This window comes from Leucoraja erinacea, chromosome 5 (assembly GCF_028641065.1).
Source record: "Leucoraja erinacea ecotype New England chromosome 5, Leri_hhj_1, whole genome shotgun sequence".
NCBI classification, from domain to species: domain Eukaryota; kingdom Metazoa; phylum Chordata; class Chondrichthyes; order Rajiformes; family Rajidae; genus Leucoraja; species Leucoraja erinaceus.
In genome coordinates this window covers 95,666,553-95,680,814 of record NC_073381.1, presented here as the reverse complement: position 1 = coordinate 95,680,814, position 14,262 = coordinate 95,666,553, and the positions used below count along the sequence as shown (strand labels likewise).

Sequence of the window (14,262 nt, the reverse complement as noted above, 5' to 3'; positions counted from 1 at the left end):
ACACACACACACACACACACACACACACCGGGACACACGCATGCACAGAAACACATATGTAGATGTGAATTTCTTCCCTATGACTACATGCAGCATCCCAGCTCCAGGCAACTTGCACTGTTGACATCTGACCTTTGCCAGAAACGTAGTGATTTGCCAGCTTCAGAACTGAAGGCTGCACTGACATGACATGACATGCCAGGCAGTCGTGCTGTTGCATCCACTAATGCTGTTCTTGCACTGCTGTGTGACCAGTGCCAGTGTGTTCATCTTAAAGCATGTCAAATAACAACGCTGACAGCACACCTAGTTCTGTACTGAGGGAGAAAGGCTTTGTGAACATAAAGAAGTGTATCTTATAGACATGCAGTTATAGTTTAGTCACAGTTCAGTTTATTGTCACGTGTACCGAGGTTTAGTTGCGTGCTAACCAGTCAGCAGAAAGACAATACATGATTACAACTCCTATTTTCCATGCAGTAGTTAAGCAATGAACATTTCTGTGGATTCTTTAAGGTGAAAGAATTCTCAGCTAGGCTTGCCATCATGTGTATGTTATGTCACTGAGTGATACAGTGTGGAAACAGGCCCTTCGGCCCAACTTTCCCACACTGGCCAACATGTCCCAGCTACACTAGTCCCACCTGTATGCTTATGGCCCATATCCCTCTACACCTATCCTACCTGTTTCATAAACCTTGCGACAGTCCCAGCTTTAACCTCCTCCAGCAGCTCGTTCCATACACCCACCACCACCCTTTGTGTAAAAAAAATGATCGCTCAGGTTCGTATTAAATCTTTCCCCCTCATCTTAAACGGGTCCTCTGATTCTTGATTGTCAAACTCTGGGCAAGAGACTCAGTGCGTTTACCTGATCTATTCCCCTCATGATTTTATACACCTCTATAAGATCCTCCTCCTCCCCAAGGAATAGAGTCCTTGCCTCAACCTCTCCCCATAGCACAGACCCTAAAGTCCTGGCAACATCTCGTAAATCTTCTCTGCGCCCTATTTGGAAGAGTGACGCCCTCTTGAACTCGGACCAAAGCACAGCAAAGCTTGGTTCAGAACAAAGTGATCAGTGGTACTTGTAGTCTGGGAAGCATTGGCTACCGGTGAAGGCTAACACCATTTGCCTTCAGGGTTTCAAGCTCAGTTTATTGTCACGTGCACCAATTAAGGTACAGTGAAATTCGATTTACCATGCAGCCATGCTAAACAAAAAAAGCACCAAGATACACAACTACATGAAAGTTAACATAAACATCCACCACAGCGGATTCCCCACATTCCCCACTGTGATGGAAGGCAGTAAAGACCAATCTTCTTCCTCTTTATTCTCCCGCGGTCGGGGCAATCGAACCATCCATAGTCGGGGTGATCGAAGCTTCCGCAGCTTGGATTACCGCAGGAGCTTAGACCATTCCATCGAAAGAATTCCACAGATTCACCACCCTCTGACTAAATACATTTCTCCTCATCTCCATTCTAAAGGAACATCCTTTAATTCTGAGTCTATGACCTCTGGTCCTCGAAACATCCTCTCCACATCCGCTCTATCCAAGCCTTTCACTATTCTGTACGTTTCAATGAGTTCCCCTTCATCCTTCTAAACTCCAGCGAGTACAGGCCCAGTGCCATCAAATGCTCATCATATGTTAACCCACTCATTCCTGGGATCATTCTTGTAAACCTCCTCTGGGCCCTCTCCATAGCCAGCACATCCTTCCTCAGATATGGTGCCCAAAATTGCTCACAATATTCCAAATGTGGCCTGACCAGCACCTTATAGAACCTCAACATTACATCCCTGTTTTTGTATACAAGTCCTCTTGAAATAAAAGTTAGTTTGTACACAGTTGGGTTTATTTTGCTCTGAACTTTGTGATAGCATTCTGTTACGTATTGTACATGTAAGCAGCCAGCTATCTGATCGTTACATTCTTATTTTACCACAGGTGAATTTGGATCAGTAATGGAGGGACATCTTAAACAGGCGGATGGTAGCAGTCATAAAGTTGCTGTGAAGACTATGAAGTGTAAGGCTACTTATGTAATTAGTCAGACTGGTATTGGAACTAGTGTTGTGTTTCTTCATTTATTAATTTGTTTGGTTTATCATATAAGATGCACGTAATGTGTTCATCGGCCTGTTAAGCTGCTGCAAATAGCTGGGCGGCACGGTGGCACAATGGTAGAGTTGCTGCCTTGCATCACTGTCAGCGTCGGAGACCCGGGTTGGATCCCGACTATGGGTGCTGTCTGTACAGAATTTGTACGTTTTCCCCGTGACCTGTGTGGGTTTTTTCCGAGATCTTCAGGTTTCCTTCCACACTCCAAAAATGTACTTGTTTGTAGGAACGGCACCTCATATTCCGCCTGGGGACCTTGCGTCCAGATGGCATTAACATTGAATTCTCCCAATTTTGCTAGCCCTTGCTGTCTCCTCCCCTTCCCCTCCCCTGGGAATCCATATTGAGGAGGACCTGACGTGGAGCGTGAACACCACTGCGCTGCTGAAAAAGGTCCAGCAGAGACTGCACTTCCTGAGGGTGCTCAGGAAGAACAACATCACCCAGAGACTGCTGCTGTCCTTTTATCGGTGCTCCATTGAGAGCATCCTAACATACTGTGTATGCGTGTGGTACACCAGCTGCACAGCGGCTCAGAGGAAAGCGCTCCAGAGGGCCATTAACAACGCCCAGAGGATTGTCGGCTGCCCTCTCCTTACCTTGGAGGACTTACACAGTTCCCGCTGCACCAAAAAATCCCAGAATATCATAAAGGACATTTCCCACCCCGGACACTCCCTGTTTGAACTGTTGCCGTCAGGCAGACGGTACAGATCTACAAGGACAAGGACAAACAGACTAAAAAACAGTTTTTACCCCACTGCTATAAAAGCACTAAATGTAGCCGCCAAGGAACGCAGGGGCGATACAGACTAAGGGACTGTGGTAACTGTGAAATCGACAGAAGGATGGAGGGTTGGGTGTGCATGCGTGCTGTGTTCGTGATATTTATTTAGTTGTTTATCTTTATTATTTTACCGTGTATGTATCGTTAGCTTTTAGAAATGTTTGAATGCTGCACTGACTGGCTGACATTTTAAATTTTGTTGTACATGGTCCATGTTACAATGACAATAAAGAAACTATTCTATTCTATTCTTAACCCTCTAGCTGTCTCCTCCCATCCCCCCATCCGCCCGCCCTCGGGCTCCTCCTCCTCCCCATTTCCTTCCTTCTCCCCCCCCCCCCCCCCCCCCCCTCCCATCAGTCTGAAGAAGGGTTTCGGCCCGAAACGTCGCCTATTTCCTTCGCTCCATAGATGCTGCTGCACCCGCTGAGTTTCTCCAGCAATTTTGTGTACCTTCGATCTACCAGCATCTGCAGTTCCTTCTTGAACACTTGTTTGTAGGTTAATTGGCTTGGCACAAATGTAAATTGTCCCTAGTGTGTGTAGGATAGTGTTAATGTGCCTGGATCACTGGGTGGTGCAGACCACGATGGGCCGAAGGGCCTGTTTCTGCACTGTATCTCTAAACTAAACCAGAATATGACAATTAAGCACTCCTGACTAATTATCTGCATTGAATACAATGCCTGTGACACTGACGTATTCAAGTTACTTAGCAGTTGAAAAATGAAATCCGTTTAAGATGGCTAAGTGACTGGTCCAGTTTAGTTTAGTTTAGTTTATTGTCACGTGTACCGAGGTACCAGTCAGCGGAAAGACAATACATAATCATGCCGTCCACAGTGTACTGATGCAGGGTACAGGGAATAAGGTAAAGTGCAAGAATTGTGCAAGAAACAATTAAGGATGGTTCAAGGGGCTCCAATGAGGTAGATGGTAGGTCAGGACTGCTCTTTATTCAGGAGAGGAATAGAACAGTCTTTTAAAGCCCTGTCCCACGGTACCAGTTCATTCCAAGAGTTCTCCCGAGTTTGCCCTGAATCGAACTCGGAGATTTACGGTAATGGCCGCTCGTCGGTACTCGGGGCTCTCGTGGACATTTTTCAACATGTTGAAAAATCTTCACGAGTCTTCCCGTTGCTTACCTGCCGTTAGCGAGTCTTCACGAGTACCTGCCGTTAGCGTTACGAGCCGCTAAGAGACGTCCCCGAGCTCCGACGTACCAGCTACGTTCATTCTCCGTGCTTAGAAACATAGAAACAGAAATTAGGTGCAGGAGTAGGCCATTCGGCCCTTCGAGCCTGCACTGCCATTCAATATGATCATGGCTGATCATCCAACTCAGTATCCCGTACCTGCCTTCTGAATGAACTGGCCTCAACTACCCTCTGTGGCAGAGAGTTCCAGAGATTCACCACTCTGTGTGTGAAAAAAGTTCTTCTCATCTCGGTTTTAAAGGATTTCCCCCTTATCCTTAAGTTGTGACCACTTGTCCTGGACTTCCCTAACATCGGGAACAATCTTCCTGCATCTAGCCTGTCCAACCCCTTAAGAATTTTGTAAGTTTCTATAAGATCCCCTCTCAATCTCCTAAATTCTAGAGAGTATAAACCAAGTCTATCCATCTTTCTTCATAAGACAGTCCTGACATCCCAGGAATCAGTCTGGTGAACCGTCTCTGCACTCCCTCTATGGCAATAATGTCCTTCCTCAGATTTGGAGACCAAAACTGTACGCATTACTCCAGGTGTGGTCTCACCAAGACCCTGTACAACTGCAGTAGAACCTCCCTGCTCCTATACTCAAATCCTTTTGCAATGAAAGCTAACATACCATTCGCTTTCTTTACTGCCTGCTGCACCTGCATGCCTACCTTCAATGACTGGTGTACCATGACACCCAGGTCTCGCTGCATCACCCCCTTTCCCAATCGGCCACCATTTAGATAATAGTCTGCTTTCCCGTTTTTGCCACCAAAATGGATAACCTCACATTTATCCACATTATACTGCATCTGCCAAACATTTGCCCACTCACCCAGCCTATCCAAGTCACCTTGCAGTCTCCTAGCATCCTCCTCACAGCTAACACTGCCCCCCAGCTTAGTGTCATCCGTAAACTTGGAGATATTGCCTTCAATTCCCTCATCCACATCATTAATATATATTGTAAATAGCTGGGGTCTTTGCTTCCTGTTTGCCAGCCAGTTCTCTATCCACATCAATACTGAACCCCCAATGTCGTGTGCTTTAAGTTTGTATACTAATCTCTTACCACGAGTTTGATTTTTTTTAAACTCGGGAGAGCTCTTGGAATGAACTCGTACCGTGGGACAGGGCTAATACCCAGAATAAAGGGAGTGAAGATAAAGAGGACATAATTTTAAGGTGAGAGTGGGGAGTGGGGATTTAATCGGAACCTGAGGGGCACAAGAGTGGTAGGTATACGGAACCAGCTGCCGGAGTTTAGTTGAGTTTAGTTTATTGTCACGTGTGCCGAGGTACAGTGAAAAGCTTCTATTGCATGCTATCCAGTCAGCGGAAAGACAATACATGATTACAATCGATCCATCCACGGTGTTTAGATACATAGTAATTAATAAAGGTAGTCCGATGGTCTCCAATGAGGTAGATGGGAGTTCAGGACTGCTCTCGGGCTGGTGGTAGGATGATTCAGTTGCTTGGTCATTACCATATTATGTACTATGATATTTTCATTCACTGTGTCACGTTGAATTTCTGAAAATGCAATCATTTAGTTTAGTTTATTGTCACGTGTGCTGTGGGAAGTTCTTGTTGCGCGCTAACCAGTCAGCGGAAAGACAATGCATGATTACAATTGAGCCATTTACAGTGTATAATATGTAAGGCAATATTATAGTGCATAATATGGCAATAATTTTTATAGTATGGGAATTTGTTGCTTCAGATGATGATTTTAGATGGTGTGGTTTAGGGTGGGGTGTCTGGTAGATGAGCAAGTTGGCTGTGGTTTGGGGTACATGGGCACGTTGGCTGTGGTTTGGGGTAGATGGGCATGTTGGTTGTGGTTTGGGGTAGATGGGCAAGTTGGCTGTGGTTTGGGGTAGATGGGCACGTTGGCTGTGGTTTGGGGTAGATGGGCAAGTTGGCTGTGGTTTGGGGTAGATGGGCACGTTGGCTGTGGTTTGGGGTAGATGGGCACGTTGGCTGTGGTTTGGGGTAGATGGGCACGTTGGCTGTGGTTTGGGGTAGATGGGCACGTTGGCTGTGGTTTGGGGTAGATGGGCAAGTTGGTTGTGGTTTGGGGTAGATGGGCACGTTGGCTGTGGTTTGGGGTAGATGGGCACGTTGGCTGTGGTTTGGGGTAGATGGGCACGTTGGCTGTGGTTTGGGGTAGATGGGCAAGTTGGCTGTGGTTTGGGGTAGATGGGCACTTTGGCTGTGGTTTGGGGTAGATGGGCACGTTGGCTGTGGTTTGGGGTAGATGGGCACGTTGGCTGTGGTTTGGGGTAGATGGGCACGTTGGCTGTGGTTTGGGGTAGATGGGCAAGTTGGCTGTGGTTTGAGGCGGGTGGCCAGTTGGCTGAAGGTTCTGCACAATGATGGAACGAAGGAGACAGACAGATCAATGATTTGCAGGAAGAGAAAGAACACCATCTATACCTCTATATCTCCCCGTGGCCCAGCACTTCCCCTCCCATTCCCAATCTGACCTTTCTGTCCTGGGCCTCCTCCATTGTCAGAGTGAGGCCCAGCGCAAATTGGAGGAACAACACCTCATATTTCGCTTGGGTAGTTTATTTCTCGTTGACTTCTCTAACTTCAGATAGTCATTGCTTTCGCTCTCTATCCCCTTCCCCTTCCCAGTTCTCCCACGAGTCTTACTGTCCCCGGCTACATTCTATCTTTGCCCCACCGCCTCCTCTGACATCAGTCTGAAGAAGGGTCTCGATCCGAAACGTTGCCTATTTCCTTCACTCCATAGATGCTGCCTGACCTGCTGAGTTTCTCCAGCATTTTTGTCTAACTTCAATGGGAGAGAGGTTGGTTTGTGTGATGGTCCAGGCTGCATCTACAATTCTCTGCAATTTCTTGCGGTCTTGGATGGAGCTGTTCCCAAACCAAGCTGTGATGCATGCCGATAAAATGCTTTGTAAGGAACATCTGTAGACGTTGGTGAGAGTTGTAGGGGACTTGCCTAAATTCCTAATTCTTCTAAAGAAGTAGAGGCGTTGGTGTGCTTTCTTGGTGGTTGGTTCAATATAGGTTTGTCCAGGAAAAGCTGTTGGTGATATTGACTCCTATTATTCGGTTTACTTCCTCAAATGATGTTGAAATGCAATGATTGCTGCTTTGCAGGTTCCCGTAACTCTGTGCATGGTGAGCTCCTAAATACAGCAAGTTTGTGGACCATACAGTGTGAAAACAGGACCTTCGGCTCAACTTACCCACACCAACCAACATGCCCAATCTACACTAGTCCCGCCTGCCCGCATTTGGCCCATATCCCTCCAAACCTGTCCTATCCATGTACCTGTCCAAATGTTTTTTTAAACGTGATGATAGTACTTTCCTCAACTACCTCCCCTGGCAGCTCGTTCCATACACCCACCACTATGTAAAAAAAATGTTGCCCCTCAGGTTCCTATTAAATCTTTTCCTCCTCACCTTAAACCTGCATCCTCTGGTCCTCGATTCCCCGACTCTGTGATGTTATCTGAGATGCTATAAACACTTCATAATGGTGAATAGTTATTAAGCAGTTGCGGTTTCATGTACAAACGGGACACTATTACCCAAGGTATAACAACCCAAGATATATAAAAGAAAGCGAATGGTATGTTAGCATTCATAGCAAAAGGATTCGAGTATAGGAGCAGGGAGGTTCTACTGCTTGTCCCCACCCACCCCCGCCCCCGATCAGTCTGAAGAAGGGTTTCGGCCCGAAACGTTGCCTATTTCCTTCGCTCCATAGATGCTGCTGCACCCGCTGAGTTTCTCCAGCTTTTTTGTGTAACCTGAGGTTCTACTGCAGTTGTACAGGGTCTTGGTGAGACCACACCTAGAGTATTGTGTACAGTTCTGGTCTAATCTGAGGAAAGACATTCTTGCCATAGAGGGAGTACAGAGAAGGTTCACCAGACTGATTCCTGGGATGGCAGGACTTTCATATGAAGAAAGACTGGATAGACTTGGCTTGTACTCACTAGAATTTAGAAGATTGAGGGGGGATCTTATAGAAACTTACAAAATTCTTAAGGGATTGGATAGGCTTAGATGCAAGAAGATTGTTCCCAATGTTGGGGAAGTCCAGAACAAGGGGTCCCATCTTTTAGGACCGAGATGAGAAAATCATTTTTCAAACAGAGAGTTGTGAATCTGTGGAATTCTCTGCCGCAGAAGGTAGTTGAGGCCACAGTTCATTGGCTATATTTAAGAGGGAGTGGCCCTTGTGGCTAAAGGGATCAGGGGGTATGGAGAGAAGGCAGGTACAGGGTACTGAGTTGGATGATCAGCCATGATCATATTGAATGGCGGTGCAGGCTCGAAGGACCGAAGGGCCGACTGGCCTACTCCTGCACCTATTTTCTATGTTTCTAACTCAACTGAGAGACAGACATTTTATTGTTCTCATCGTTGAAGCCAGGCCAAGTAGCTTATTGCTCCAGCAGTGACATTGAGATTCTACGAGGAGTTGCAAGAAAATACATTAATGTTAGTTGTGGAGGACAGCTTGTTCATTTTAGTTTTGCTGGATGGGAAATTTAGCAGGGGCATTTTTATGAAATGTTCTTCATTGTATAATCTGAAAATGTAAAAGCAAGTTATACTTGATATTTGGGTGTAAAAGTATCTTTTTGTTTTGTTTCAGTGGAAGACTTCTCACTGAGGGAAATTGAAGAATTCTTGAGTGAAGCAGCCTGCATGAAAGATTTTGATCATCCAAATGTCATTAAACTACTAGGTACTATATATATACATATATATATGTTTAATGTACATAGGTGTGTGATCTTCACCTGATGTAGGTAATGCATGTGAAGTCCTAACAAAATGCAGCATGGTGGTACAACGGGAGAGTCGCTGCCTCACAGCGCCAGAGACCCGGGTTCGATTCTAACCACGGGTGCTGTCTGTACGGTGTTTGCACGTTCTCCCTGTGACCTGCGTGGGTTTTCTCTGTGATCTCCGCTTTCCTCCCCCATTCCAAAGACGTACACATTTGTAGGCTAATTGGCTTTGGTAAAATTGTCCCCAGTGTGTGTAGGATACTGCTCATATACGGGGTGATCGCTGGTCAGCAGCATGGGCTGAAGGGCCTGTTTCCGTGCTGTATCTCTAAACTAAACTGAAAACTAAGCCACAGTGCCCTCCATAATGTTTGGGACAAAGCCCCGTCATTTATTTATTTGCCTCTCGACTCCACAATTTGAGATTTGTAATAGAAAAAAAAAATCACATGTGGTTAAAGTGCACATTGTCAGAGTTTAATAAAGGTCATTTTTATACATTTTGGTTTCACCGTGTAGAAATTACTGCTGTGTTTATGCATAGCCCCCCCCATTTGAGGCTAGCATAATGTTTGGGACACAGCAATGTCATGTAAATGAAAATATTTGGCCTCTCGTGCCTGTCCTGTGATTGTGTGGGAACACTAGCACCACCTTCCTGCACAAACCCATGCAGCTCCATTCAATGATAACTGGTAATCTAAACCATGGCCGATCCAGCCAAAGGGGGAGATGCAGCGAGACACTGGGTGTCATGGTACACCAGTCACTGAAGGTAGGCATGCAGGTGCAGCAGGCAGTAAAGAAAGCGAATGGCATGTTGGCTTTCATAGCAAGAGGATTTGAGTATAGGAGCAGGGAGGTTCTACTGCAGTTGTATAGGGTCTTGGTGACCACACTGTATTGCGTGCATTTTTTGGTCTCCAAATCTGAGAAGGACATTATTGCCATAGAGGGAGTGCAGAAGGTTCACCAGCTTTTCCTGCACATGTCAGCTGTCTAATGGAGGAAACGCCCTGAGACTTGGTCTCAGACTGGTGTTAGGAATATTGAGAGGGGATCTTATAGAGAGTTACAAAATTCTTACGGGGTTGGACAGGCTAGATGCAGGAAGATTGTTCCCGATGTTGGGGAAGTCCAGGACAAGGGGTCACAGCTTAAGGATAAGGGGGAAATCCTTTATAACCGAGATGAGAAGAACTTTTTTCACACAGAGTAGTGAATCTCTGGAACTCTCTGCCACAGAGGGCAGTCGAGGCCACAGTTCATTGGCTATATTTAAGAGGGAGTTAGATGTGGCCCTTGTGGCTCAGGGGATCAGAGGGTATGAGTTCAAAGGCGAGGTACGGGATACTGTTTTGTGTGGAGATCAGCCATGTTCATCCCCTGGCGACCGCAAGGGGTTTTCCCCGAATGGCCTACTCCTGCACCTACATCCCATGACGTCTATGTTTCTATGGTTTCTATGTAAAATGCTGGAGTAACTCAGCGGGACAGGCAGCGTCTCTGGACAGATGGGACGGGTGACGTTTCAGGTCGAGACCCTTCTTCAGAAACATCACCCATTCCTTCTCTCCAGAGATACTGCCTGTCCCGCTGAGTTACTCCAGCTTTTTGTGTCTATCTTCGATGGTATCCAGCGTCTACAGTTCCCTCCTACACGTGTGTGTAGGTTAATTGCTTCATTTGTCGGGAGTGTTTGCAATAGTGGGATAATATACAGGTTCCATGAGCAGGTTATGGATAGCCGTGCTTGGAGTCAGTGGGGGAAACCGGAGCACCCGGCTGCAAACTTTCAATCCATTAAGGGCAGCAGGTGGCACTGCTGGTAGAGCCTCTGGCTACAACCAGACCCCCCAGTTCCACTCCCGACCTCGGGTGCTGTTTTTGTGGCGAGTTTGCACGTTCGACTTGTGACCGCCACGTGGTTTCTGGTTTGCTCCCCTCCCCAATGACGTGCGTGGTGTGCAGGTTGACGCCCAAAATGCTGGTAGCTCTTGCGGGTCGGCGCGGATCTGGAACAGATGGAAGGATATAACGTTTTACAGCACGAGAAACTTCTTCTCGAAACGTTCTAGTCCTTCTCTCCAGAGATACTGCCTGTCCCTGAGTCCCTCCAGCTTACCTGTCTCGCTCAGACCATCCAGCATCTACAGTTCCCTTCTACACGTCCATATAGGTTAATTGCTTCATTTTTCGGGAATTTGCATAGTGGGACGAATATGCCTCCACCATGAACACTGATGGATAGCTCGGCCACACTCAGCTGGGCCGACTCTCTGTGTAAATCTTTCAACTTGTGAGCCCTGAAGTGGCAGTCCCTGTAATTCCTGTCCCATGTCAGGCTTATTTTAATCTTCCCTACTCTCAAAGGGAAAGGCTTTCGCCACGTCAACTCCGGGGTGTCCCTCTCATCATTTCGTGAGACCTCTATCAGTCCCCCCCAGTTAACGTCTTCTGCTGCTTCAAAGAATGGAGCCCTAACATGTTGAAACATTTTCGGTGACAGTGGGTTTGATGCCAATGAGCGTAGCTTGACTTCTCCTGACGTAGGTGCTGTCGTAGATGGTCGCCAGGTTAACATAGGCTGTCCTAAGGTGACGTAGGTTGTCCCCAGGTGACAGAGGCTGTCGCTGGTGCTGACCAGCTTTTTTGATGTTGTTATAGTAATGATCCTATTTCAAATTTTATGTCGAAGGGGGGTCCGGCGCCGTTTTCTCAATGACCTGCTACAACTATGACAGTCTCCTAAAAATAGCCTAAGGCCTATAAGGCATCAACAAGCGTCTGGTTTTTCTTTAGGTGTGTGTTTGGAGCTGGGCTCCAGGCAGCAGATGGCAAAGCCCATGGTCATCCTTCCCTTCATGAAATATGGCGACTTACACAGTTTCCTGCTGCGCTCCAGGCTGGAAACAAACGAGGAGGTAAGTGGACATCTTGACACAATGATGCGCTGGTTTATAAACCCCACTTCCCTTCAGTCCCTCCCCTCCCCCACTAGATCCTCGGCCCCCTGGCATTTTTGGGAGTTTGTTTGTGTCTTCCTTAAGGGCCTGACCCACTGTACGAGCTCATTCAAGAGCTCTCCCGAGTTTAAAAAAAAAATCAAACTCGTGGTAAGCACATAGAATGTACGCAGCGGGTACGTCGGAGCTCGGGGACGTCTCTTAGCGGCTCGTAACGCTAACGGCAGGTACTCGGGATACACGGTAAGCTCGGGAAGGCTTGTGAAGATTTTTCAACATGAAAAATGTCCACGGGAGCCCTGAGTACCTACCAGCGGCCATTACCGTAAATCTCCGAGGGGAAACTCTTGAATTAGCTCGTACAGTGGGACAGGGCCATTAGTGAAGGAAGGATTAGTTCCCACCTACACAGTCTTGTCACCACTTGCAGGTGGGAGGAGGTCAAGCGAGGGGAATAGCTGTGGGCATTGACATCTGAGCATGAGTTGGTACCAATGGAATTGGAGGTGAAGAGGTGGGATTTGTACCTTAAAAACAATTACTGCTGGAACCAGGAACTGCAGATGCTGGTTTTTAACTAAACAAAGACACAAAGTGCTGGAGTAACTCAGCGGGTCAGGCAGCATCTATGGAGGACATGGATAGGTGGTGTTACGGGTCGGGACCTTTCTTCAGAATGATTGCAGGGGAGTGGGGGCCACGGGAAAGAAAGCTGGAAGAAAGGAGGGGCGAGTGATCAGTGAACACAGGGTGAGGGAGATCGTTGGACAAAGACTAGAGATCCCTTTAGGGCAGCAAGGTGGCGCAGCGGTAGAGTTGATGTTCTATATCACCAGAGAGTCGGGTTCCATCCTGACTACGGGTGCTGTCTGTATGGAGTTTGCACGTTCTCCCTGTGACTGCGTGGGTCTTCTCCGGGTGCTCCGGTTTCTTCCCAACCTCCAGAGACGTTGGGGTTTGCAGGTTAATTGGGTTTGGTAGAAATCGTAAATTGTCCCCAGTGTGCGGGGATAGTGCTAGTGTACGGGGTGATCGCTGGTCGGCACGGACCAGTGGGCCGAAGGGACTGTGTCCGCGCTGTGTCGCTAAACTAAACTCAAACTAGGTGTGGACATGAATGGGATGAAGAGTTGCGAATTGTGCAGCTATGGGAAGGATACAGAGGGTGGGGGAATAAACCTGTTGCTGCTTCCTATTCAAGTGTGGGTTTCCCTCTTGCTTGTTTCCCAGTACATTCCACTGCAGACTTTGCTCAAGTTCATGGTGGATATCTCCAGTGGCATGGAATACCTGAGCAACAGAAGCTTCCTACACCGGGATCTTGCGGCCCGGAATTGCATGTAAGTATTGTGGGAACCCCTTCACGTTCAAATGGTCTCCCACGGAGACACAACATGCTGGAGTAACTCAGCGGGACAGGCAGCATCTCTGGAGAGAAGGAATGGGTGACGTTTCAGGTCGAGATGAAGAAGGGTCTCAACCCCGAAACGTCACCCATTCCTCTCCAGAGATGCTGCCTGTCCCACCGAGTTACTCCAGCACTTTGTGTCTATCCTCGGTGTGAACCAGCATCTGCATTTCCTTCCGACACATCACCTCCCCCACTGTGGTTCCGAGATCTGGCCATGCAGAATGCACTTTCCACCTTTCTTCCATTCATTCATTCTTTCAGTCCTTTTTAAAAGTAAAGCCAATTTCTAAAAGGCAATTTCGGAAATTCGAGTAGGCCATTCGGCCCTTCGAGCCAGCACCGCCATTCAATGTGATCATGGCTGATCATCCACAATCAGTACCCTGTTCCTGCCTTCTCCCCATATCCCCTGACTCCGCTATGTTTAAGAGCCCTATCTAGCTCTCTCTTGAAAGTATCCAGAGAACACGCCTCCACTGCCCTCTGAGGCAGAGAATTCCACAGGCTAACTAATGTATCTGTACACTGTGAATGGCTCGATGGTAATCATGTATTATCTTTCCGCTGATTGGTTAAAGGGTTTGTTCCTGTGTTACTATCTCGTGGTATTTGGGAATTGTTGGTTGGTTCCTGCTCTTTTCCCATGGATCTTGTACCCCGTGGAAGAGAGTTGACTGACCAGATGCTGTTCCCGTTTAACGGATGTACCTGCTGTGCTTCCCCAGGTTACAGATGGATATGACGGTGTGTGTGGCTGACTTTGGCTTGTCCAAGAAAATCTACAGCGGGGATTATTACAGACAAGGCCGCATTGCCAAGATGCCAGTGAAATGGATCGCCCTCGAGAGCCTTGCTGATCGAGTTTTCACAGTCAAAAGCGACGTGGTATGTTTGCATATTCATCATGTTTGTTTATTCATCAGCAAAAACGAGGCCGTTCGGCCCTTCGAGGCATTGCTGGCCGTGACAGCAAT

The 14,262-nt window shown here is 47.3% G+C and overlaps 1 protein-coding gene across 2 annotated transcripts in view; it reads left to right on the top strand.

Annotated features, from left to right (window-relative positions):
• Nucleotides 1-14,262, top strand: part of mertka (c-mer proto-oncogene tyrosine kinase a) — a 158,996-nt gene that overhangs the window by 129,913 nt on the left and 14,821 nt on the right. For both annotated transcript variants that reach the window (XM_055636313.1, XM_055636311.1), the window contains exons 13-17: nt 1,959-2,039; nt 8,773-8,865; nt 11,714-11,835; nt 13,108-13,217; nt 14,014-14,173. In XM_055636313.1, the coding sequence (XP_055492288.1) occupies nt 1,959-2,039; nt 8,773-8,865; nt 11,714-11,835; nt 13,108-13,217; nt 14,014-14,173 (566 nt within the window). The remainder of the gene's footprint in view (nt 1-1,958; nt 2,040-8,772; nt 8,866-11,713; nt 11,836-13,107; nt 13,218-14,013; nt 14,174-14,262) is intronic.